This window comes from Protomyctophum parallelum (genome assembly GCF_964188405.1).
Source record: "Protomyctophum parallelum genome assembly, chromosome: 21".
Lineage (NCBI taxonomy): Eukaryota > Metazoa > Chordata > Actinopteri > Myctophiformes > Myctophidae > Protomyctophum > Protomyctophum parallelum.
In genome coordinates this window covers 807,613-834,553 of record NC_139713.1, presented here as the reverse complement: position 1 = coordinate 834,553, position 26,941 = coordinate 807,613, and the positions used below count along the sequence as shown (strand labels likewise).

General features: G+C 48.4%; 1 protein-coding gene across 1 annotated transcript; it reads left to right on the top strand.

The window, feature by feature from the left end:
* Window positions 1-170: 170 nt before the first annotated feature.
* Window positions 171-20,164, top strand: LOC310879657 (apical junction component 1 homolog; the record flags this gene model as incomplete). Its single annotated transcript, XM_083794453.1, has 17 exons — window positions 171-367; window positions 1,515-1,635; window positions 4,388-4,709; window positions 5,281-5,498; window positions 5,953-6,126; window positions 6,466-6,620; window positions 7,831-7,903; window positions 10,351-10,833; window positions 11,726-12,007; window positions 12,449-12,784; window positions 14,277-14,434; window positions 14,830-15,069; window positions 15,613-15,829; window positions 15,931-16,049; window positions 17,265-17,451; window positions 18,699-18,857; window positions 19,922-20,164. The coding sequence occupies 17 exons, from the start codon at window positions 171-173 to the stop codon at window positions 20,162-20,164; spliced, it is 3,684 nt and encodes a 1,227-aa protein (XP_083650579.1).
* Between the last annotated feature and the right edge of the window lie 6,777 nt (window positions 20,165-26,941).

Below are 26,941 nucleotides of genomic sequence, written 5' to 3'. Positions count from 1 at the left end.
GATTTTCAGAAAACTGTAAGCATTTAGAAGTAATTTTCAACGTCAGGCCAAAATGGTTTAACATTGAGTGACTGCAGTTTCTTCCAGCAGGTGAAATGGCCCTCTAAGATGACATGTACGCGCCCGTCGTCCCTTTAAGATGACACGTACGCGCCCGTCGTCCCTTTAAGATGACACGTACAAACCTGCCGGACTTACTGCGATCGACCGTGACCCACGACGACCTCATCTCCTCCGCCGGCCAATCAGCTCCCTTCAAAGAGGCCCCGCCCCGCCGCGGACCATGTGACCCCGCCCCCCCGCCGCAGGAGGATCAACCGACGAGGAAGAACTGCCGCCCGGAAAACATGGAGGGCTCCCCCTACAGGTTAGGAGCAGGGTGGTTTTATGGAGGGCTCCCCCTACAGGTTAGGAGCAGGGTGGTTTTATGGAGGGCTCCCCCTACAGGTTAGGAGCAGGGTGGTTTTATGGAGGGCTCCCCCTACAGGTTAGGAGCAGGGTGGTTTTATGGAGGGCTCCCCCTACAGGTTAGGAGCAGGGTGGTTTTATGGAGGGCTCCCCCTACAGGTTAGGAGCAGGGTGGTTTTATGGAGGGCTCCCCCTACAGGTTAGGAGCAGGGTGGTTTTATGGAGGGCTCCCCCTACAGGTTAGGAGCAGGGTGGTTTTATGGAGGGCTCCCTCTACAGGTTAGGAGCAGGGTGGTTTATGGAGGGCTCCCCCTACAGGTTAGGAGCAGGGTGGTTTTATGGAGGGCTCCCTCTACAGGTTAGGAGCAGGGTGGTTTTATGGAGGGCTCCCTCTACAGGTTAGGAGCAGGGTGGTTTTATGGAGGGCTCCCTCTACAGGTTAGGAGCAGGGTGGTTTTATGGAGGGCTCCCTCTACAGGTTAGGAGCAGGGTGGTTTTATGGAGGGCTCCCTCTACAGGTTAGGAGCAGGGTGGTTTTATGGAGGGCTCCCTCTACAGGTTAGGAGCAGGGTGGTTTTATGGAGGGCTCCCTCTACAGGTTAGGAGCAGGGTGGTTTTATGGAGGGCTCCCTCTACAGGTTAGGAGCAGGGTGGTTTTATGGAGGGCTCCCTCTACAGGTTAGGAGCAGGGTGGTTTTATGGAGGGCTCCCTCTACAGGTTAGGAGCAGGGTGGTTTTATGGAGGGCTCCCCCTACAGGTTAGGAGCAGGGTTGTTCTAGCTCCCCCTACAGGTTAGGAGCAGGGTTGTTCTAGCTCCCCCTACAGGTTAGGAGCAGGGTTGTTCTAGCTCCCCCTACAGGTTAGGAGCAGGGTTGTCGACTAAGACTATGACGAAAAATGTTCGTCGACTACCTTTTTTTTCAACTGACGAAAACTAAATGGAAACTAAATTATAACTCTAAGTTATGATGACTAAATAAATTGACAATTTCGTCAAGAAATAAAAACTAGACTAAAATGTTAAGAAGGGACTAGTGGACCAGAGATCCAGTATGAGTCATTTTACACATTTTTACTAACTGTAATGACCGTGTTTGTCCTGCAGGCGGCAGGCCGACGTGCCGTGGAACTCGCCGGGCCGCCAGGCGAGACAACGCTTCTCGGCGCCCGACATCTTCAGCCAGCGACTGATGAGCGCTCAGCCGCTGGCCGCCAGCGACCTGTTGGTGGGTATGGGTACTGCATCCTTACGACCTGGTGGTGGGTATGGGTACTGCACCCTTACGACCTGGTGGTGGGTATGGGTACTGCACCCTTATGACCTGGTGGTGGGTATGGGTACTGCACCTCACCATATAGACCTGGTGGTGGGTATGGGTAACCTCGAGTTATACATTAACATAGATTTAAAAATATAAATTGGGGGTCCCAGAGATAGAAATGCCATTAAATGGGGGTCCGTAGACTAATGCATGTCAAACTGGGGGTCCTTGAAATTAAACGGGTTGAGAATCACTGCTAGAGCCGTAAAGATCTTCTCTCACGGGGGTCCCTGGCATGTCCTTTCAAATGGAGGTCCGCGGGGCTGATGAGTGTAACAGCGATACGATACGTATCACTGTATCGCTACACTGTAACGTACTGACGTTGTCTTGGTTGGATTTGAATTGACGGAATGCTCCGTCAAAGGCAGCTAAGTTGTTAATTGAACCCAGCACTAGGCGCTTAGATAGCTCCTTAGATATGCACTTTTGTATACAGACTTATAGCATGTTACGTAGACAGCACTAGAATTGCATTGTATGTAGACATACTGTAGCACTTTATAGTATGTATAGTTCATATATATAGTTTAATTATATAGAGATTCCACTGTTACGTTCTTAGCTTAAACATGTTTCATGAGAACTACTTGTTATGTATGTGATGTATTGCCATGCTTTTTGTTCCTGCCTAATGTAAGTCACTCTGGATTAGGATTAAGAGGGCTGTATTTTGCGTGTCTTAAGTACCAGGTCTTATTCCCTAACTTGAGTAAACTAAAGACCTGGAGGGTGTGATCAATGCCATTTGGCTATTCTGAGTGGCCAAAGAGCATTGATCACGCCTCCAGGTCTTTAGTTTACTCAAGTTAGGGAATAAGACCTGGTACTTAAGACACGCAAAATACAGCCCAGAGTCTCTAAATGCCTAAATTGTAAATTGTAATTGTAGGCGGACAGCTAAGTTGTTACCTGAACCCACCACTAGGTGGACAGCTAAGTTGTTACCTGAACCCACCACTAGGTGGACAGCTAAGTTGTTACCTGAACCCACCACTAGGTGGACAGCTAAGTTGTTACCTGAACCCACCACTAGGTGGACAGCTAAGTTGTTACCTGAACCCACCACTAGGTGGACAGCTAAGTTGTTACCTGAACCCACCACTAGGTGGACAGCTAAGTTGTTACTTGAACCCACCACTAGGTGGACAGCTAAGTTGTTACCTGAACCCACCACTAGGCAGACAGCTAAGTTGTTACCTGAACCAACCACTAGGTGGACAGCTAAGTTGTTACCTGAACCCACCACTAGGTGGACAGCTAAGTTGTTACCTGAACCCACCACTAGGTGGACAGCTAAGTTGTTACCTGAACCCACCACTAGGTGGACAGCTAATTTGTTACCTGAACCCACCACTAGGTGGACAGCTAATTTGTTACCTGAACCCACCACTAGGTGGACAGCTAAGTTGTTACTTGAACCCACCACTAGGTGGACAGCTAAGTTGTTACCTGAACCCACCACTAGGCAGACAGCTAAGTTGTTACCTGAACCAACCACTAGGTGGACAGCTAAGTTGTTACCTGAACCCACCACTAGGTGGACAGCTAAGTTGTTACCTGAACCCACCACTAGGTGGACAGCTAAGTTGTTACCTGAACCCACCACTAGGTGGACAGCTAAGTTGTTACCTGAACCCACCACTAGGTGGACAGCTAATTTGTTACCTGAACCCACCACTAGGTGGACAGCTAATTTGTTACCTGAACCCACCACTAGGTGGACAGCTAATTTGTTACCTGAACCCACCACTAGGTGGACAGCTAAGTTGTTACCTGAACCCACCACTAGGTGGACAGCTAATTTGTTACCTGAACCCACCACTAGGTGGACAGCTAAGTTGTTACCTGAACCCACCACTAGGTGGACAGCTAATTTGTTACCTGAACCCACCACTAGGTGGACAGCTAAGTTGTTACCTGAACCCACCACTAGGTGGACAGCTAAGTTGTTACCTGAACCCACCACTAGGTGGACAGCTAAGTTGTTACCTGAACCCACCACTAGGTGGACAGCTAAGTTGTTACCTGAACCCACCACTAGGCAGACAGCTAAGTTGTTACCTGAACCAACCACTAGGTGGACAGCTAAGTTGTTACCTGAACCCACCACTAGGTGGACAGCTAAGTTGTTACCTGAACCCACCACTAGGTGGACAGCTAAGTTGTTACCTGAACCCACCACTAGGTGGACAGCTAAGTTGTTACCTGAACCCACCACTAGGTGGACAGCTAATTTGTTACCTGAACCCACCACTAGGCAGACAGCTAAGTTGTTACCTGAACCAACCACTAGGTGGACAGCTAAGTTGTTACCTGAACCCACCACTAGGTGGACAGCTAAGTTGTTACCTGAACCCACCACTAGGTGGACAGCTAATTTGTTACCTGAACCCACCACTAGGCAGACAGCTAAGTTGTTACCTGAACCCACCACTAGGTGGACAGCTAAGTTGTTACCTGAACCCACCACTAGGTGGACAGCTAATTTGTTACCTGAACCCACCACTAGGTGGACAGCTAATTTGTTACCTGAACCCACCACTAGGTGGACAGCTAATTTGTTACCTGAACCCACCACTAGGTGGACAGCTAAGTTGTTACCTGAACCCACCACTAGGTGGACAGCTAAGTTGTTACCTGAACCCACCACTAGGTGGACATGGCAGAACCAAAGAGAAGGACGCGGTCCAAGAGTGCACCGCGCGTCCAGACCAGCCTGCTGACCATGGCCTTTGAGGGGTCCACGCCCGGGGGTCTACGCCCGGGGGCCTTTGAGGGGTCCACGCCCGGGGGTCTACGCCCGGGGGCCTTTGAGGGGTCCACGCCCGGGGGTCTACGCCCGGGGGCCTTCGAGGGGTCCACGCCCGGGCCGGGCAGGCGCAGCAGGGACGCCCAAAGGACCGCCACCGCCGCTCCTCTCAGCCGCGACCCCTGGAGGCCAGACGTGTCCCCGCGCAGGCAGTCGTCCTACCAAGGTTAGAAGAGAGAGGCACATTAACCCCATCTGGTGTTTTAAGCATTATGTCATACTTTAGCTTTATAGTAATATACATAATTAAATATACATGTACACATATACATTATACATATACATACATACATAAATACATAGTAAGGCCAGGTACCACAAGCTGACTTCAGGTCAGTACTGCAGTAAGACCAGGTACCACAAGCTGACTTCAGGTCATGACTGTAGGACCGGGTACCACAAGCTGACTTCAGGTCAAAAATACCTTTTTATCATGCGATGTTATCATATTTTAGTTACTCATCGTGCATGTATTGTTTTATTGTAGTTCTTATTTTGTTCAGTCGACGTTTTTTGTTGTTGGTCATTCTGTTAGTTCTTGTTAACTCTTTCCTCTCTCATTACGTTAGTTCTTGTTAACTCTTTCCTCTCTCATTCCGTTAGTTCTTGTTAACTCTTTCCTGTCTCATTCAGTTAGTTCCTGTTAACTCTTTCCTGTCTCATTCCGTTAGTTCTTGTTAACTCTTTCCTGTCTCACTCCGTTACTTCCCGTTAACTCTTTCCTGTCGTCTGCGCAGCGACGCGGGCTCTGCTGCACGAGGTGCATCCCAGCAGGCTGCAGCCGCCTGACGCAGCCGGCTGCGCAGGCCGCTACTCGCCCTGCTACGGCGAGGAGGAGGGGGCGGGGCCGGAGAAGGGCGGGGCCACCAGCCCTCACGTCCGCTGTCGGGTCGACATCAAGCCCGACACCATGGCGGCCGCGGCCGCCAAACACCAGAGGCAGCACGGGGGAGGGGTGAGTTATACTGTACGGAGGTGGTCGTATTGTTTTATTTACAGTGTATATATAACCCGCAGCCTGATGGCCTATTGTTTTAACCCGCAGCCTGACGGCCTATTGTTTTAACCCGCAGCCTGACGGCCTGTTGTTTTAACCCGCAGCCTGATGGCCTGTTGTTTTAACCCGCAGCCTGACGGCCTGTTGTTTTAACCCGCAGCCTGACGGCCTATTGTTTTAACCCGCAGCCTGACGGCCTATTGTTTTAACCCGCATCCTGACGGCCTGTTGTTTTAACCCGCAGCCTGACGGCCTGTTGTTTTAACCCGCAGCCTGACGGCCTATTGTTTTAACCCGCAGCCTGACGGCCTATTGTTTTAACCCGCAGCCTGACGGCCTGTTGTTTTAACCCGCAGCCTGACGGCCTGTTGTTTTAACCCGCAGCCTGACGGCCTATTGTTTTAACCCGCAGCACGGGGGCAGCGCTCGCAGCCTGACGGTCCCTCGCCACTTCTCCTACTCCTCCCGGGCGACGCCCACGGCCACGCCCACAGACTCGCTGGGCCGCGAGTACCGCCGGGCGGCGGCGGCCAGCGGGGGGCGCTACTCGTCCCGCAGCATGCCCAACACCTCTTACCTGCAGCAGGTGTGTGGCAGACTTGATTTTGTCGACTAAAACTATGACGTCGCCGACTGCCTTTTTTTTCACTGACGATAAAACTAAATGGAAACTAAATTAAAACTAAGCTACGATCACTTAAACTGAGACTAAATGTACTGACAAGTTCGTCAACAAATGAGAAACTCGACTAAAATGTTAGGATAGTGGACAAGAGATCCAGTGTAATTCATTTGACATATTTTCCGCAAATGTGAAATCAGCCATTAGGCCCGCCAAAAGTCTTATGATATAATAGTCGACCTAAATGAAAACTATTCAAAAGACTAAAATCAAAATGTTTCCGTTGCGACCTCAACGCTGCAGCAGGTCGCCGCGGAGGTCGCTGGCGGCGCGCGACGGATGGCTTCGCCCGGCGACTACTACGACTTCACCGCCGGAGAACGCCCGACCACGCCCGGCGAATACTTTTACACCGAGGAGTCGCCCAGATACGTGAGCGCCGCCCCTCCTCCTCCCAGGTTAGACCCCTCCCCCTTCCAGGGTTAGACCCCTCCTCCCCCCAGGTTAGACCCCTCCCCCTTCCAGGGTTAGACCCCTCCCCCTTCCAGAGTTAGACCCCTCCTCCTCCCAGGTTAGACCCCTCCTCCTCCCAGGTTAGACCCCTTCCCCTCCCAGGGTTAGACCCCTCCTCCTCCCAGGTTAGACCCCTCCTCCTCCCAGGGTTAGACCCCCCCCCTTCCAGGGTTAGACCCCTCCTCCTCCCAGGGTTAGACCCCTCCCCCTCCCATGGTTAGGCCCCTCCTCCTCCCAGGTTAGACCCCTCCCCCTTCCAGGGTTAGACCCCTCCTCCTCCCAGGTTAGACCCCTCCCCCTTCCAGGGTTAGACCCCTCCTCCTCCCAGGGTTAGACCCCTCCCCCTCCCAGGGTTAGGCCCCTCCTCCTTCCAGGTTAGACCCCTCCCCCTTCCAGGGTTAGACCCCTCCTCCTCCCAGGGTTAGACCCCTCCCCCTGCCAGGGTTAGGCCCCTCCCCCTCCCAGGTTAGACTCCTCCCCCTACCAGGGTTAGGCCCCTCCTCCTCCCAGGTTAGACCCCTCCTCCTCCCAGGGTTAGACCCCTCCCATGGTTAGGCCCCTCCTCCTCCCAGGTTAGACCCCTCCTCCTCAGGTTAGACATAGTTTGGGATTTTTCATTATAGTTTAGTTTTAGTTAGTTTTGACTTATTTATATTTGTGATTCAGTTAGTTTTAGGTAGTTTTTAGAGCGGCATTGCTAGTTTTTATTATTTTTTTTGTACGTTTTTATTTGTGTGCTTAGTTTGGGTTTAGTTTTCATTCGTTTTAGTTTACGTTTTTTGGGCCCATTTCAATTCAGATGAATAAATCAGGTTCAGGATTGGACCGGAGTGAGTATCGTGTAATAAAACCTCAAGAAAAGATAGCATTTCAAATAAAGGATATCACAGTTATAGATGAAGCCTATACATATAGTTAGCGGTTAGCTTAACCGTCTAGGCTAGGCTGCTAAGCCACCCTAGCTTCTGTCTATAGTTTCAGTTAGTTTGGTGATGACACACTAACCCGAACCCTAACCATAACCCTAACCATAACCCTGACACACTATCATCTTTCTTTTAATTTTCTGGTTTTTATTTAGTTTTTATTAATTCATTTTAAATTTTGTTTTTTTTCCTCGTTAGTTTTAGTTATAATAACATGTCCTCCTTCCAGGCCGAGCTCGTACTTCCCAGAGGAATGCTTCATGGCCGGACAGAACTTCACTCCCAAAGTGTGCTACGTGCAGGTAAGGTTAGAACCGCCCACAGTCCTCCTATGAGACACAGACTGGTTTCTGAACCACCCACAGCTCTCCTATGAGACACAGACTGTTTCTGAACTGCCCACAGCCCTCCTATGAGACACAGACTGGTTTCTGAACTGCCCACAGCCCTCCTATGAGACACAGACTGGTTTCTGAACTGCCCACAGCCCTCCTATGAGACACAGACAGGTTTCTGAACTGCATACACAGACCGAGTAGGAAAAGAATGGTGGTATTTTATCATGGACTAGTGAGGACCAATTATATGAAGAAATGGTTGAAAAATGGAGGAGTGGTCCTTTAAGTAACTTTAACAATAACCCTAGAAACCGGAGGAAACCTCATAACTCCAAAATGTTCATTTTTCAGGAAATGAAAAATATATGTTTTTAAGGAAATTAATAAAACCTTATATTAAAACAATGCAATACTGCCCCATCAAAGTTGTTGTTGTTAACTTGTGACTTTAGATAGAGGGTGAGAGGTGGTGGAGTTAGCTGCTTTAGCAGACAATTTAAGAGGGGGAGAGGTGGTGGAGTTAGCTGCTTTATAGCAGACAGTTTGAGAGGGGGTGGAGTTAGCTGCTTTATAGCAGACAGTTTGAGAGGGGGAGAGGTGGTGGAGTTAGCTGCTTTAGCAGACAGTTTGAGAGGGGGAGAGGTGGTGGAGTTAGCTGCTTTAGCAGACCGTTTGAGAGGGGGAGAGGTGGTGGAGTTAGCTGCTTTATAGCAGACAGTTTGAGAGGGGGAGAGGTGGTGGAGTTAGCTGCTTTAGCAGACAGTTTGAGAGGGGGAGAGGTGGTGAAGTTAGCTGCTTTATAGCAGACAGGTTGAGAGGGGGAGAGGTGGTGGAGTTAGCTGCTTTAGAAGACAGTTTGAGAGGGGGAGAGGTGGTGGAGTTAGCTGCTTTATAGCAGACAGTTTCAGAGGGGGAGAGGTGGTGGAGTTAGCTGCTTTAGCAGACAGTTTGAGAGGGGGAGAGGTGGTGGAGTTAGCTGCTTTAGCAGACCGTTTGAGAGGGGGAGAGGTGGTGGAGTTAGCTGCTTTATAGCAGACAGTTTGAGAGGGGGAGAGGTGGTGGAGTTAGCTGCTTTAGCAGACCGTTTGAGAGGGGGAGAGGTGGTGGAGTTAGCTGCTTTGTAGCAGACAGTTTGACAGGGCGAGAGGTGGTGGAGTTAGCTGCTTTAGCAGACCGTTTGAGAGGGGGAGAGGTGGTGGAGTTAGCTGCTTTAGCAGACCGTTTGAGAGGGGGAGAGGTGGTGGAGTTAGCTGCTTTATAGCAGACAGTTTGAGAGGGCGAGAGGTGGTGGAGTTAGCTGCTTTAGCAGACCGTTTGAGAGGGGGAGAGGTGGTGGAGTTAGCTGCTTTATAGCAGACAGTTTGAGAGGGGGAGAGGTGGTGGAGTTAGCTGCTTTAGCAGACAGTTTGAGAGGGGGAGAGGTGGTGAAGTTAGCTGCTTTATAGCAGACAGTTTGAGAGGGGGAGAGGTGGTGGAGTTAGCTGCTTTAGCAGACAGTTTGAGAGGGGGAGAGGTGGTGGAGTTAGCTGCTTTATAGCAGACAGTTTCAGAGGGGGAGAGGTGGTGGAGTTAGCTGCTTTAGCAGACAGTTTGAGAGGGGGAGAGGTGGTGGAGTTAGCTGCTTTAGCAGACCGTTTGAGAGGGGGAGAGGTGGTGGAGTTAGCTGCTTTATAGCAGACAGTTTGAGAGGGGGAGAGGTGGTGGAGTTAGCTGCTTTAGCAGACCGTTTGAGAGGGGGAGAGGTGGTGGAGTTAGCTGCTTTGTAGCAGACAGTTTGACAGGGCGAGAGGTGGTGGAGTTAGCTGCTTTAGCAGACCGTTTGAGAGGGGGAGAGGTGGTGGAGTTAGCTGCTTTAGCAGACCGTTTGAGAGGGGGAGAGGTGGTGGAGTGTTCAATAGCACTGATTTATGGAACAACACACAGACGTAAAGGGTGTTCAATAGCACTGATTTATGGAACAACACACAGACGTAAAGGGTGTTCAATAGCACTGATTTATGAAACAACACACAGACGTAAAGGGTGTTCAATAGCACTGATTTATGAAACAACACACAGACGTAAAGGGTGTTCAATAGCACTGATTTATGAAACAACACACAGACGTAAAGGGTGTTCAGTAGAACTGATTTATGGAATAAAATCAAAAACCCAAAAAGGTTTCCTCTCGACAGCGACGATATTGCATTGCATTCCCATTCTGTACGGGAACCCCTTTTGATGTTTTAACTATTGAAAAATAGCAGATCTACAAGCTCGTAGCGCGCCACTTGTAGGTCTGCTATTTTTGAAAAATCGTGAAAATGCGGCACAAATCTTTGAACATATATTCTTTCAGAAGACTTTTTTTAAATGATTTCGACGTCAGGCCTGAATGGGTTAATGATATTATATATCTGGACATGGTTCAGGACCCACGGACGCGTGCGGTGCACGCCGTGCCCAGCGTGGTGGGGGTGGGGTCGATGGGGTCGATGGCGTCGCCGTACTTCGCCGAGATGGAGCCGCCGTGCTTCCACCCGCTGTACCCCCCCCCCTCCGCCGCCTACGCCAAACCGCCGGGCGGCGAATCGTCGGGCTTCGCGCTGCCGTCCTCCTACATCGTCCAGACGCCGCCCGGGCCCGCCGGCACCGCCCGGACCTTCTTCGGAGGAGGGGACGACCACCCGCGGACCTATCAGATCCAGACGGCTCCTCCCAGGCTGTACTACCAGCACCACCACCACCACCCCGCGGGGGGCGGGGGAGGGGTCGAGCACCACTTCCCGGCGCGGGCGTACTACACGGAGGGGCGGAGACACGCCCGCGTGGTCCAGCCGCAGAGCGACGAGTGGTACGGCTCGGAGGCGGGCTCGGGCTACTCCACCAACCCCCCGGCTTCCTACGTGTCCCAGGTAACTAATGTGACCACATTTGACCGGGAGACTGCCATTGGATTCTTTTTTGAATTTTTGTTTTTTTTTCATTTCATATCAAAGCAGGGAATCGTAGCTTCAAATTGACATATTGGTTGTTCAGTTTGACCCTCCAGTTTTGGAGATATGGCTTATAGAGTAATTAATGTCTGGCAGAGAAACAGAGAGTTGAGAAAACAGGCTTGAAAAGGTTCACTTCTGTGGTCTCTAACATTACACCTATAGCTACATGTTTAAGCATTTATTTCATATTTACATGTCTTCTGTGGACTCTAACACCTATAGCTACATGTTTAAGCATTTATTTCATATTTACATGTCTTCTGTGGACTCTAACATTACACCTATAGCTACATGTTTAAGCATTTATTTCATATTTACATGCTTCTGTGGTCTCTAACATTACACCTATAGCTACATGTTTAAGCATTTTTTTCATATTTACATTTCAGCTCTGACACTTATTTCAGACATGCTCTAGTATGTGAAGAGTCTGCCTGTGCGATTAACTCATTTTGAAAAAAAATAAAAATTAAAGGTTTTTCTCCTCTGGTGAAAAGCTGGAATGTGCGCGATGGCACAGTCAAATCTGGTCACTATAACGATGTGACGATGGGAGACACTGGATTATTATTCACGTTCGTTTCGTCATGTCATGTGAAAAGCAGACATGAAACCACCTCAGCATCCGTATGTGAAGGGGGAGCCAAATATCACCAGAGTCAACCAATCAACGTCATGCATTTGCTCCCCTGTCACAGGCCACTCCCACCAGAGTCAACCAATCAACGTCATGCATTTCCTCCCCTGTCACAGGCCACTCCCACCAGAGTCAACCAATCAACATCATGCATTTCCTCCCCTGTCACAGGCCACTCCCACCAGAGTGACGCACTGGAGCGCCGTCCCGTGCGCCGAAGCTCCTCCCCCTCCGCGGATGGGCGTCGACTCCAAGTCCTACTCGCGGTCGTGGGACGACATCCTGTCGTCGCACGCCGAGAGGGCGGGGGCGGGGCCACACCGCGGGGGGGCGGAGCCACACCGCGGCCAGAGCTACGACGACCTGCTGGACCCCAGGAACAACCTGCTGGACCCCAGGAAGGCTGCGGCGGCCGACGATCTTCGCACCACGGACGACGGCGACCACAAGCCTGTAAGAGAGGCCCTACGGCCCTACCTTAATCCGGTCGTTTTAACGCACCCCTCACCAACCTTAATCCTATCGTTTTAACGTACCCCTCACCAACCTTAATCCGATCGTTTTAACGCACCCCTCACCAACCTTAATCCGATCGTTTTAACGCACCCCTCACCAACCTTAATCCGATCGTTTTAACGCACCCCTCACCAACCTTAATCCGATCGTTTTAACGCACCCCTCACCAACCTTAATCCGATCGTTTTAACCCACCCCTCACCAACCTTAATCCGATCGTTTTAACGCACCCCTCACCAACCTTAATCCGGTCGGACCAATGCTATGTATAACCCATGCTATGTGTAACCAATGCTATGTGTAACCCATGCTATGTGTAACCAATGCTATGTGTAACCAATGCTATGTGTAACCAAAGTACGTGTCCCGGCTCTGAAGGCCCACCATCACCAGCGCCAGCGTCCGGTGGTGGTCAACCTCTCCAGCTCTCCCAGACGCTACGCGGCTCTCTCCATGTCCGACAACTCTCTGATCGACAAGAGCCCCACGGCGTCCGAGACGGCCCGGAGCGTGTCCGGCCGCCACTGGTTCGTCACCCCGGAGATAACCATCACGGACAACGACCTCCGACCTCCCGCGGGGGGGTCGCGGTCCTCCGAGCCGGAACGCTCGGCCAGCTGGGACGTCCTGGACTCGCGGCGCGACGCCGAGCAGCGCGGCGGCGGCGGCATGTCCTGCTTCGCCTCCGCCTCGCCGTGCAGAGACAAGACCCAGGTCAGTGGTTCCCAAAGTCTGGTCCGGGGACCCCCAGGGGTCCTTGAGGGAGTTCCAGGGGGTCCCCAGCCAAATGATAGTTATAGGAACCAAGTCGACCCTTATGGGTCTGTAACTCAAATCAAAAACAAATGGAACCAAACGAACCCGTTAGGTAACTCTGAGTTAAATTAACATTTATTCTACAATATAAATTGGGGGTCCCAGAGATGGAAATGCCATTAAATGGGGGTCCGTAGACTAATGCATGTCAAACTGGGGGTCATTGGAAATTTAACGGGTTGAGAATCACTGCTAGAGCCGTACAAATCTCCTCTTATGGGGGTTGTATATGTTCAATTGGGGGTCCACGGGCTACCGAGTGCCAATTTGGGGGTCCTTGACGTGAAAAGGTTTGGTAACCAGTGGTGTTGGCCTCACTGGCTGAGGATGCCAGCTTTTACACCAACTTGTGAAACTGTAACAACAAAATACAAACATTTCCAAATTACTGTTACAGAAAGCATGTTGTAATGACTGTAATGACTGTTACAGAAAGCATGTGTCAAACAGAGCAAAGCCAGAGCCACAAATCACTTACTATCTGTACAGAGACGAATCACGTCAGCTGCTTGTAAAACATAATTGTATGCAAAGTTGCAAACAACTCTAAACAATGCACAATAAGCTGCTATCACAAGATCAACAATCGGATTACTTGTTACAGACATTGTTCTTTTTGCCCAAGAGAGGAGACAAACAAACAGCGGAACACTTGAGCTGAAAACGTTTGACCGACTGCAGGCAGCACAGCTGTAATGTGTTGTCTATCTAATTACAGCTGTAATGTGTTGTCTATCTAATTACAGCTGTAATGTGTTGTCTATCTAATTACAGCTGTAATGTGTTGTCTATCTAATTACAGCTGTAATGTGTTGTCTATCTAATTACAGCTGTAATGTGTTGTCTATCTAATTACAGGTATATCTAATTACAGCTGTAATGTGTTGTCTATCTAATTACAGCTGTAATGTGTTGTCTATCTAATTACAGCTGTAATGTGTTGTCTATCTAATTACAGCTGTAATGTGTTGTCTATCTAATTACAGCTGTAATGTGTTGTCTATCTAATTACAGCTGTAATGTGTTGTCTATCTAATAACAGGCGCAAGGCAATCATGTAAATAAGAAACCCTGGGGTAGGGTTAGGGTTAGGTGGGGTGGCACAGGGTCAAAAAGCGTCAAAAAGCGATTTTGACGATAAATTCTGCCAGAAAATATTTCATCTTAGTCTTCTGAATAACACCATTCAGTCTTAGTCATATTTAGTCTTCTGAAAAACCTTAGTGGACTTAGTCTACCACACTAGTTCAAGTCTGTTTTAAGGTAAACCGCACCTTGCGTTGCAATTGGTGTGTTTTGGGCTTTAGTTTAGTTAGTTAGTTAAACTAACTCAGACTCTATTGGTCCAGGAGAACGCCTCGTTAAACTAACCCTAACCCTATTGGTCCAGGAGAATGCGTCGTCGTTACAGCAGAGTCTAGAGCAGCTGGACGAGCTGCTGGCCGACCTGGTGACCGACTACAAGCCTCCGAGTCGACGCGCCAGCGAAGACATCCTGGACCAGCTGAAGAAACTCATCGACGAGGAGGAGGCAGCCTCCATGTCCAGGTAACCCTGAACCCTAAACCCTTATACCCTAAACCCTTATGCCCTTATACCCTTATTGGAACCAAATGGACCCTTATGGGTCTGTAACTCTGAGTGTACAAATGGAACCATTTGTACACTCTCAGAGTTACATTAACATTGATTTTACAATACACATTGGGGGTCCCAGAGATAGAAATGCCATTAAATGGGGGTCCGTAGCGTAACGCATGTCAAACTGGGGGTCCTTGAAATTAAACGGGTTGAGAATCACTGCTAGAGCCGTAAAGAATCTTCTCTCATTGGGGGTCCCTGGCGAAAAGTGCGAGGCCTCGGGCCTTGCAGCCTCTGAGTCGTTGTCCAGGAAGGCGGAGCCTCTAATAATAATACTAATAATCCCATTGGTCCTTGTCCAGGAAGGCGGAGCCTCTTCCGCTGGACAAGCAGCCGACGTCCATCCGGAGGATGAACCCTGAAGCGTTCCGAGACGACGCCGACTCCGCCTCCATCGGGGGAGGGGGCGTGGTCTACCCTGACTCCGCCTCCATCGGGGGAGGAGGGGGCGTGGCCTCGAGCGACGGCCTGAAGAGCGCCGACGAGTGTTCGCCGGACCAGAGCCCTGACGAGGACGACACCATGATGTGCTCCAACAACCGGTCAGTACGCTAACGCTACCGCTAACGCTACCGCTAACACTACCGCTACCGCTAACACTAACGCTACCCCGATGAGGACGACACCATGATGTGCTCCAACAACCGGTCAGTACGCTAACGCTACCGCTAACGCTACCGCTAACACTACCGCTAACACTAACGCTACCCCGATGAGGACGACACCATGATGTGCTCCAACAACCGGTCAGTACGCTAACGCTAACGCTACCGCTAACACTATCCCAATGAAGATGACACCATGATGTACTACTGCTATACTGTACTAATACTGTCTGTACTGTACTAATACTGTACTGTACTCATGCTGTACTGTACTGTACTGTACTGTACTCATGCTGTACTGTACTGTACTGTACTGTACTCATGCTGTACTGTACTGTACTGTACTGTACTGTACTCATGCTGTACTGTACTGTACTGTACTGTACTCATGCTGTACTGTACTGTACTGTACTGTACTCATGCTGTACTGTACTGTACTGTACTAATACTGTACTGTACTCATGCTGTACTGTACTGTAGGTGTCGTCGTACAGAGACGGTGTTCAACGCCTGCCTGTACTTCAAGTCGTGCCACAGCTGCTACACCTACTACTGCTCGCGGGGCTGCCGGCGCAGCGACTGGGACGTCCACAAGGGGAGCTGTCTGTACGGTCGCGTGGGCTCCGTCTGCCGACACGTCATACGACACTGCAGGGAAACCCCCGACGTTCACAAGGCCTTCTCTAGGCTGGCTAAGGTAGGGGGGAGTATGTTTTACTTATCGTTGCTGTGGGGTAGAAACCAACTAACTCCAGTCTTGAAAAGTGATTTTCCATCCCCCCCCCCCTCCCCCCCCAGGTGGGCTTCCTGTCTCGGGGGCGTGGCGTTCTCTTCCTGGGTTTCCCCAACCCGGCAGCGTCGGGCGTGTTTCTGCAGCGCAGCCTGGACGGGCTGGCCATGTCCCCCACATACCTGAGGTAATGCCCCCTTATATACCCCCAATACCCCCTTAATACACCCCTAATACCCCCTTAATATACCCCTAATACCCCCTTAATACACCCCCAATACCCCCTTAATACACCCCTAATACCCCACATACCTGAGGTAATACCCCCTTAATACACCCCTAATACCCCCCTAATATACCCCTAATACCCCCTTAATACACCCCTAATACCCCCTTAATACACCCCTAATACCCCCTAAATACACCCCCAATACCCCCTTAATACACCCCTAATACCCCCTTAATACACCCCCAATACCCCCTTAATACACCCCTAATACCCCCTTAATACACCCCTAATACCCCCTTAATACACCCCTAATACCCCCTTAATATACCCCTAATACCCCCTTAATATACCCCTAATACCCCCTTAATACACCCCTAATACCCCCTTAATATACCCCTAATACCCCCTTAATACACCCCTAATACCCCCTTAATATACCCCTAATACCCCCTTAATACACCCCTAATACCCCCTTAATACACCCCTAATACCCCCTTAATATACCCCTAATACCGCCTTAATATACCCCTAATACCCCCTTAATACACCCCTAATACCCCCTTAATACACCCCTAATACCCCCTTAATACACCCCCTAATACCCCCTTAATACACCCCTAATACCCCCTTAATACACCCCTAATACCCCCTTAATACACCCCCAATACCCCCTTAATACACCCCTAATACCCCCTTAATATACCCCTAATACCCCACATACCTGAGGTAATGCCCCCTAATATACCCCTAATACCCCCTTAATACACCCCCAATACCCCCTTAATACACCCCCAATACCCCCTTAATACACCCCTAATACCCCCCTAATACCCCCCTAATACCCCCTTAATATACCCCCTAATACCCCCTTAATACACCCCTAATACCCCCCTAATACCCCCTTAATATACCCCTAATACCCCCTTAATATACCCCCTAATACCCCACATACCTAGGGTAATGCCCCCTAATATACCCCTAATACCCCCTTAATACATCCCCAATACCCTCCTACCTGAGGCCTGGACGGGCTGTTTGAACACCCTTTAGTCTGTGTGTTGTTTGGAAAATTCTGTATAATAATAATAATGTTATTTCTAGCCTGCGTGAGCTGGACAGCTTACCGTATATTATTAATAATATTAATAATAATAATAATGATGTTATTTCTAGCCTGCGTGAGCTGGACAGCTTCAAGGACAACCTGGGCGAGTACTGCGGCGAGCTGCGCGACGCGGGCGGAGAGTACGACCCCAACGAGTGCTTCCTGCTCAACGTTAGCATCGCCGTGGGAGAGGCCACGCCCCCCGGGGGGGCGGCACCGCGAAGCCACACCCCCACCGTCCGGAAGTACGCCAAGGTCAGTCTCAATGCTACAACATGACTTCAGCACCATGGACAGAGTCACAGCTAGTCTCAATGCTACAACATGACTTCAGCACCATGGACAGAGTCACAGCTAGTCTCAATGCTGCAACATGACTTCAGCACCATGGACAGAGTCACAGCTAGTCTCAATGCTACAACATGACTTCAGCACCATGGACAGAGTCACAGCTAGTCTCAATGCTACAACATGACTTCAGCACCATGGACAGAGTCACAGCTAGTCTCAATGCTACAACATGACTTCAGCACCATGGACAGAGTCACAGCTAATCTCAATGCTACAACATGACTTTAGCACCATAGACAGAGTCACAGCTAGTCTCAATGCTGCAACATGACTTCAGCACCATGGACAGAGTCACAGCTAGTCTCAATGCTGCAACATGACTTCAGCACCATGGACAGAGTCACAGCTAGTCTCAATGCTACAACATGACTTCAGCACCATGGACAGAGTCACAGCTAGTCTCAATGCTACAACATGACTTCAGCACCATAGACAGAGTCACAGCTAGTCTCAATGCTGCAACATGACTTCAGCACCATGGACAGAGTCACAGTTACTAGTTGCAAGTACGCCAAGGCCAGTGAACCGAGTACAACTACTCAACTACATTACATTTACTAACTATATTACCTTGACTCACTACAATATATTTACTCACTACAACACATTTACTCACGTCATCAGTGGTTCCCAAAGTGGGGTCCGGGGAGCCTCAGGGGTCCTTGAGGGAGTTCCAGGGCGTCTTCAGCTAAATGATAGTTTGGAACCAAATCTACACTCTCACAGTTACATTAACCCATTCTGACCGGGCACCCATTTTGGTGTCAGCATCATGTTATGCTTTAGCTATTTAAAAATAGCAGATCTACAAGCTCATACGAGCTTTTAGGTCTGCTATTTTTGAACAATCGAAGAACGACTGACATTTTTTTAAATCTGATCTCAGGTCAGAATGGGTCAATCAGACCAGTGTGTGTCCAGTGGAAACCTCGTATGAATCTGATCTCAGGTCAGAATGGGTCAATCAGACCAGTGTGTGTCCAGCGGAAACCTCGTATGAATCTGATCTCAGGTCAGAATGGGTTAAGTTTTCTAGCGTGAAAAGCCACCTCTTCAGACTCCATCTTTCACTCTATAGTTTATTATACAGATATAATAATAATAATAGTGTCCGCTCCCTAAATGCCTAAATTGTAAATTGTGGCCTCAAGGTGGCGCTGGCGTCCTTCAGCCCGGAGAGGAAGGTTCACCGGGAGGAGGAGGAGGAGGGGGGGGGAGGGGGCGTCGACATGGAGACCCTCATCCTGACCCCGCCCCCTGGGACCGCCGACATCGACCGCGAGGGAGAGGAGGGGCGCCGGGCGAGAGAGGTAAGGGACAATACCATGGAGAGGAGAGAGAGGAGAGGAGAGGAGAGAGAGGAGGGAGAGGAGGGAGAGGAGAGAGAGGAGGGGCGCCGGGCGAGAGAGGTAAGAGACAATACCATGGAGAGGAGAGAGAGGAGAGAGAGGAGGGAGAGGAGAGAGAGGAGAGAGAGGAGAGAGAGGAGGGAGAGGAGGGAGAGGAGAGGAGAGGAGAGGAGAGAGAGGAGGGAGAGGAGAGGAGAGGAGAGGAGAGGAGAGGAGAGGAGAGGAGAGGAGAGGAGAGGAGAGGAGAGGAGAGGAGAGGAGAGGAGAGGAGAGGAGAGGAGAGGAGGAGGGAGAGGAGAGGAGAGGAGAGAGAGGAGGGAGAGGAGAGGAGAGGAGAGGAGAGAGAGGAGGGAGAGGAGAGGAGAGAGAGGAGGGAGAGGAGATAGAGGAGAGAGAGGAGAGAGAGGAGGGAGAGGAGAGGAGAGAGAGGAGGGAGAGGAGATAGAGGAGAGAGAGGAGGGAGAGGAGAGGAGGGAGAGGAGAGAGAGGAGGGAGAGGAGGGAGAGGAGAGAGAGGAGGGGCGCCGGGCGAGAGAGGTAAGAGACAATACCATGGAGAGGAGAGAGAGGAGAGAGAGGAGGGCGAGAGAGGTAAGAGACAATACCATGGAGAGGAGAGAGAGGAGGGCGAGGAGAGGAGAGGAGAGAGAGGAGGGAGAGGAGAGGAGAGGAGAGGAGAGAGAGGAGGGGCGCCGGGCGAGAGAGGTAAGAGACAATACCATGGAGAGGAGAGAGAGGAGAGAGAGGAGGGCGAGAGAGGTAAGAGACAATACCATGGAGAGGAGAGAGAGGAGGGGCGCAAAACACAAAAGAAAAATACATAAAGATGATATATATATATATATATATATATATGAATAATATATGTCCTAAAGCTTTATAACCATGTGTTTCTCACTGTGAAACCCAGTTTAGGGTCAAACCAACGGGTGCAACCTTTGTGACCATGTGGTGTTTCTCACTGTGAACCCCAGTTTAGGGTCAAACCAACGGGTGCAACCTTTGTGACCATGTGATGTTTCCCAGGTGTGCTTCATCAACATCCAGCGCGAGCTGCGTCTCCGCGGCGTGTCTCTGCGCCACGAGTACCCGGCGGTTTACCGGCGGCTCTGCGACTTCGTGGAGCGGAACCGGCGCTTCACGCCCACCACCGTGTACCCCACGGACCGCCGCACGGGGAAGCAGTTCATGTGCATGATCATGGCCGCCTCCGAGCCGCGCACGCTGGACTGGGTGGGAACGCCGCATCTCCTGGACGATATCATTTAGCCCATTCTGACCTGAGATCAGATTCATACGAGGTTTCCACTGGACACACACTGGTCTGATTAACCCCTTCTGACCTGAGATCAGATTAAAAAAATGTCAGTCGTTTTTTTTTTTTTTTTTCAAAAATAGCAGACCTACAAGCTCGATATGAGCTTGTAGATCTGCTATTTTTCAATAGCTAAAGCATAACATGATGCTAACACCAAAATGGGTTCCCGTTCAGAATGGGTTAGAACCGGGATGGAACACCTCCTGACTCCGCCAGATGGGGGCAGCGGTGAGTTTTCCTCCTCCTGCTTCTATCCGGTCTCTCTCGGGCAGAGACGACGAAACTTCCGATCCTGTTCTGATCGCGGCCGTACGCGTCCGCTGGAGGCGGGATCAACGCCAGACTGGTGGCGTATTGAAGCTCTGCCACAGCACACATGTAAACACAAGCTAACAGGACTACAACTCTAATGTAAACACAAGCTAACGGGACTACAACTCTAATGTAAACACAAGCTAACAGGACTACAACTCTAATGTAAACACAAGCTAACAGGACTACAACTCTACATTATTATGGAGCTATCATCATTGTTGTCCCGCTGCTTCCTGTTCATCGTTTCTGCTTGAGAGACCAGATTGAGGTAGGAGGAGGGAACTGTTGAACTCAATACTGCCACCATCTGGCCGAGTCAGGTTAGGTATAGGAATGCCGCATCAAAAACATTTTTTTAATAGTTAAAATAGCCTACAAGCTCGCAACGTGTCGATTTACATCGACTAGTTGAACTATTCAACAATAGTAAAAAAAAAGAAGCAAAGAAGTTTATGGATAAGGGGTTTAGCGGTGACGGAAATAGAGCCCTCAGCCTCTCAGACCCAAAACTAAAGAATATTTTGTTATCGTTGGATGAGATTTTGTCCACAATGTTTATACCATTAGGAGAGATAAAATAACAATTAGGCTTTTCTCTAATATTGTGTAGACGTCTTACAAATTATTAAGTAATGCAGATCTTTAACTCTTGAGAGCGTAAAATGAAACCAAATGGAACCGTGTACGGGTCCATTTCGTTTCATTTCACAGTCTCAAGAGTTAAAGATCTATAAGGGTCCATTTGGTTACCAACTCTCCATCATTTAGCTGCATGGGGACCACCTGGAACCCCCTCAAGGACCCCTGGTGGTCCCCGGACCACCTGGAACCCCCTCAAGGACCAATGGTTGAGAACCACTGCCCTAGACGATATCATTTAAAACTCATTCACCGCCACCGGCGCCATCTGGTGGTTGATTTGGACAACTCGCAGAACGCCACCGTCCACTCCAACGTTAAGCCGTCTTATTTTGAAAGCCGTTTCTCTCTGAAAATGGAGAGACAGGAAGTGAATTATCGCTATGTAACGGGTTCCGGTTATGTAACCGGTGATCACATCGTTTAGAGAAATGAGTCGGAAACATCAAGCTTGTTTTGATCAAATAAAATAAAACGCAGCCTGGAAGAAGACTCCGAGATATTAGCGTTATAAAAACTGCGTTCCCATAGACAGCATGAGCCAGCGGACGATTTATTTGACTCGGGGTGGAGGCTTTTCTCGGTGTGTCGGCTCCGGTCCAAAAAAAAAGAAAAGAATGCGAACGGGAGGCCGGCGGGCCAACCAGGACTCACCGTGACCCCGCCCTCCCCCCCACCCGACGACGTGTTTACCGGCTCGGAGGACCAACCCGGTAACGGCCTGCCGCACCGGGAAAACCAACGCCTTTGTTCAGTTTGTCTCACTTGTACTGTAATAAGGGCCTTTCTCTGCCCCACCCTTCTCCCATTGTTTATATTGTGTTTTGTTTCCAAGATGGCCGCAGAACCAGGGGGGGGTGGAGGTGAGTGGGCGGGGTCGACACACTTGCCTTGTGTCTGACACCTGACTTGTGTCTGAACACAGCTTTGATGGATGTGTTCTGCCCCCCCTCCACCCCATCAAACAAAATGTTTGGTCAAACCATATGGGCTTCCATTGGACATGCATTGGAGCGGCCATTAAACACAGACACAAGACACATTCAAGACAGGTGTCTTGAATGTGTGAACGCAGCCCAGTAAGGGCTCACCTCCGCCCCACCCCCTACTGGTGCTGCGGCCATCTTGGAAACTAAACACAATATAAACAATTGGAGAGGGGTGGGGCCGAAAGGCCCATATATATATATATATATATATATATATATATATACGGTGATGTTATTAGAATGTTGCCTGTCTGATGAAAGATGATGAATACAGTGTTTTTTTAATTTCTTTTCATCATTCAAAAAAATATATTTAACAGCCGTTTTCTTTCTTTTAGAAGCCTTCTGCATTAAAGGGACTTGAGGTCAAATTTTCTAACGAATACATCCTTTTTAAACTTGATTCTTTTTTCAATGAGGTCTGCGTTAATGTGTATCACGACATGATTTCAACGGCATGTATATTTTTTATTTAATTGTCTCTAAAAGCACGGTTACTTTCTACGTTTATTTTTATTTCATTGTCTGTCTAAAAACTTGGTTACTTAAATAACCACGGTTATTGCATAACCTTCAGTTACTTTCTATGCAAAAAGACAACAGACACACTGTGTCTGTGTCAGGTCTGTCTGTTGTTCATCACATCTCATCTCAACAGGTTTGCTGGAATTAAAGGGCCACTTCACCCCTTTTGCAACCAGATCTTATTTTAATGACGCTTAGAACACAACACAAACACTTTCCTGGGTTTGTTTTTTACGTGTGTTTTTAGATATTATAATATGTTCAAAGAGCCAGTGATGTCACCAGTGATGTCAGCAGAGCCAGTGATGTCACCAGTGATGTCATGGACACTGGGCTCACTTCCTTCCTGGACTACATGTTGTCTCAGTAAGAGGGGTGTGGGGGGGGAGGTCTTTGTCCTGGAAAACATTGAAGACCCCTGGTGGTCATAAATGGTTCTACGTGTGTGTGTGTGTGTGTGTGTGTGTGTGTGTGTGTGTGTGTGTGGAAGTGATATTCTTTGGTTAAATTAAGTGTTAAAAAACCTCCATATTATATAGAGCTAATTAACACTGTTACTGAACACACACTATAGCAATGATTACTGTCACAATATAGTGATTTAACACTGTACCAAAAAACTATTTGATTTAACCACAAAATATCACTTACCCTACCTTACCTGGAGCACTGCAGGTCTTATTGGCGAGTACTGTTCTGATACAGTACTGTACTGTATCAGTACTGTACTGTACTGTTCTGTTTGAATCACTGTGAGAAATAAAACATTTACATCTACGAAGACCCAAGAGATCATCCAGAGATATAACCATGAAATATTAAAATAAATACAGAAATACGATGATAAAATATTAAAATAACATGTAGAATGTATATTGTAGGTACGTTACAAACACAATCCTGCCCAGCCCTCTAGGCGGCGTTGTTGAGGCCAGAGAGAGAAAGCCAGAAAGCGGAAGTTGACAGCCTCCATATCTGTAGTCTCCATATCTATAGTCCATAGCCTCACTGGAGGCTGTGGACTGACATATCTGTAGTCCATAGTCTCACTGGAGGCTGTGTACTGACATATCTGTAGTCCATAGTCTCACTGGAGGCTGTGTACTGACTTATCTGTAGTCCATAGCCTCACTGGAGGCTGTGGACTGACATATCTGTAGTCCATAGTCTCACTGGAGGCTGTGTACTGACATATCTGTAGTCCATAGTCTCACTGGAGGCTGTGTACTGATTTATCTGTAGTCCATAGTCTCACTGGAGGCTGTGTACTGACATATCTGTAGTCCATAGTCTCACTGGAGGCTGTGTACTGACATATCTGTAGTCCATAGTCTCACTGGAGGCTGTGTACTGATTTATCTGTAGTCCATAGTCTCACTGGAGGCTGTGTACTGACTTATCTGTAGTCCATAGTCTCACTGGAGGCTGTGTACTGACATATCTGTAGTCCATAGTCTCACTGGAGGCTGTGTACTGATTTATCTGTAGTCCATAGTCTCACTGGAGGCTGTGTACTGACATATCTGTAGTCCATAGTCTCACTGGAGGCTGTGTACTGACATATCTGTAGTCCATAGTCTCACTGGAGGCTGTGTACTGATTTATCTGTAGTCCATAGTCTCACTGGAGGCTGTGTACTGACTTATCTGTAGTCCATAGTCTCACTGGAGGCTGTGTACTGACATATCTGTAGTCCATAGTCTCACTGGAGGCTGTGTACTGACATATCTGTAGTCCATAGTCTCACTGGAGGCTGTGTACTGACTTATCTGTAGTCCATAGTCTCACTGGAGGCTGTGTACTGACATATCTGTAGTCCATAGTCTCACTGGAGGCTGTGTACTGACATATCTGTAGTCCATAGTCTCACTGGAGGCTGTGTACTGACATATCTGTAGTCCATAGTCTCACTGGAGGATATGGATTAACATTATCTGTAGTCCAGCCTCACTGGAGGCTGCGTAGCGCGACCTCAGATTAATGTGGGAGGGATTACATTGCTAATCACGAGATATCTCGAGTTTGGCACCGATTGGGTTAATGTGCTTGAGGAATACCTTTAGTTGTACACCTGCTTGTTACCAAAATTAGTTTTAAATTATTGTGTGTGTGTGGTTCAATATGGCTGCTGTTCATACAGCCTATGGGATACTGACAAAGGACTGTCTGTCTGTCTGTCTGTCTGTCTGTCCAATGACACATTCAGGACAACACAAATAGCACAAGAGGAACATTATTTGATGTATTTTAAAAACAGAGGAACATTATTTGATGTATTTTAAAGGGCAAATAAAGACCATTCCACCACAAACAAAATGTTCATTCAACGTGTGGGGAAACTTAGAAATGAACATTTCTACATTGATATTTATCTTTGTTTCCTTAAATGATCCGTAGTAGTTACAAATTATTTGACCTTTATTTAATGGAATACCTTTGTTAAAGACAGCAGTTCTCAACCTCTTCCTGGTAGATTATAAAAGACCGTAAGGTAATTTATAGAAAAGACCGTAAGGTAATTTATAGAAAAGACCGTAAGGTAATTTATACGAAGACAGGTTGAAAACGGGCCGAGTCGTCCTCTACGTGGTCAAACGATTATTATCGTTATATTATCATGAAAATACAAAAAAATCGTCAATTATTTGAAGGTCGGCCGACTTGCAATATCCTCACGGTCCTCCAGGGGGCGTTGGGAACCGCTGCTCTAACAACACAACCAAGATGATTCCGTTACTGCACTGTGTGCACGCGTGCGTGTGTGCGCACATGTGTGCTTGCGTGCGTGTGTGTGCTTGTGCGTGTGTTATTTTGTATTGTGTTCCTATTGGCTGACTGGATTAAATGTAACGATGTGACCGCATGTCCATTTTCTACTGAAGTTCTTCATCATGATGATGATGATGATGATGTGAACATTTAAATGAAATCTAGTCTATAATAATAATAAGAAAAATGTAGATGCTATTGATAAAAGACCTCACATTAAAAAGAAAAGAAAATTAAAGTGTCTAGAATAATAATGCTATTGTATTTTTTATATTTTAAACAATGTGTCAGAGTGTGTCTATTTATAAAAAAATAAAAATAAAATAAACATCCAATAAATGGAACCTGAACTCTGAGATAAACTTGTCTGTCTGCTTATTATTAATATTATTATAATTATTATTATTATTACCACCACCAGTAAGACGCGATGAGGTGGTGTGCACTCATCCGCCTCGTTGACGGCTGGCGCTTTGGCATGGGGGGGGGGTCAGATCAACATGGAATTAATTCTGTACGGGCCATTTATGGAGCGTGTCTTGAGTGTACAGGGTTTGATGAGGTCAGATCAACATACCGGTATATGGAATTTCAGAACAGGTCCGTTCCATATATGGAGATAGCGGGGGGGGGGGGGGGGGGGGGGGCAGTGTTTTGGGGGTTCGATGAGGGCCCAGTTAGGGTCGGGCCTTAATTTTCGGGCCTGTTGAGAACTCTCCTAAAAACTTTGGGACAGTTTAAATGGACAGGTATCAGTCAACAGGCCCGTCTAGAGTTTAAATGGACAGGTATCAGTCAACAGGCCCGTCTAGAGTTTAAATGGACAGGTATCAGTCAACAGGCCCGTCTAGAGTTTAAATGGACAGGTATCAGTCAACAGGCCCGTCTAGAGTTTAAATGGACAGGTATCAGTCAACAGGCCCGTCTAGAGTTTAAATGGACAGGTATCAGTCAACAGGCCCGTCTAGAGTTTAAATGGACAGGTATCAGTCAACAGGCCCGTCTAGAGTTTAAATGGACAGGTATCAGTCAACAGGCCCGTCTAGAGTTTAAATGCACAGGTATCAGTCAACAGGCCCGTCTAGAGTTTAAATGGACAGGTATCAGTCAACAGGCCCGTCTAGAGTTTAAATGGACAGGTATCAGTCAACAGGCCCGTCTAGAGTTTAAATGGACAGGTATCAGTCAACAGGCCCGTCTAGAGTTTAAATGGACAGGTATCAGGTAGCACGCCATAGTACATATGTATAGCATAGTAGTGAATATGTATAGTTTATTATGTATAGTGTATGTATAGTTTCATCATATAGATATTCCACTGTTACCTTCTTAGCTTACGCATGTTTCATGATAAATGCTTTTATGTGATGTATTCCCATGCTTTTGTTCTTGCTTAAATGTAAGTCGCTCTGGATTAAGAGCGTCTGCTAAATGCCTAAATTGTAAATTGTAAATTGTATCAGCCTGGTCTGGCCACCAGGTGGTGCCATT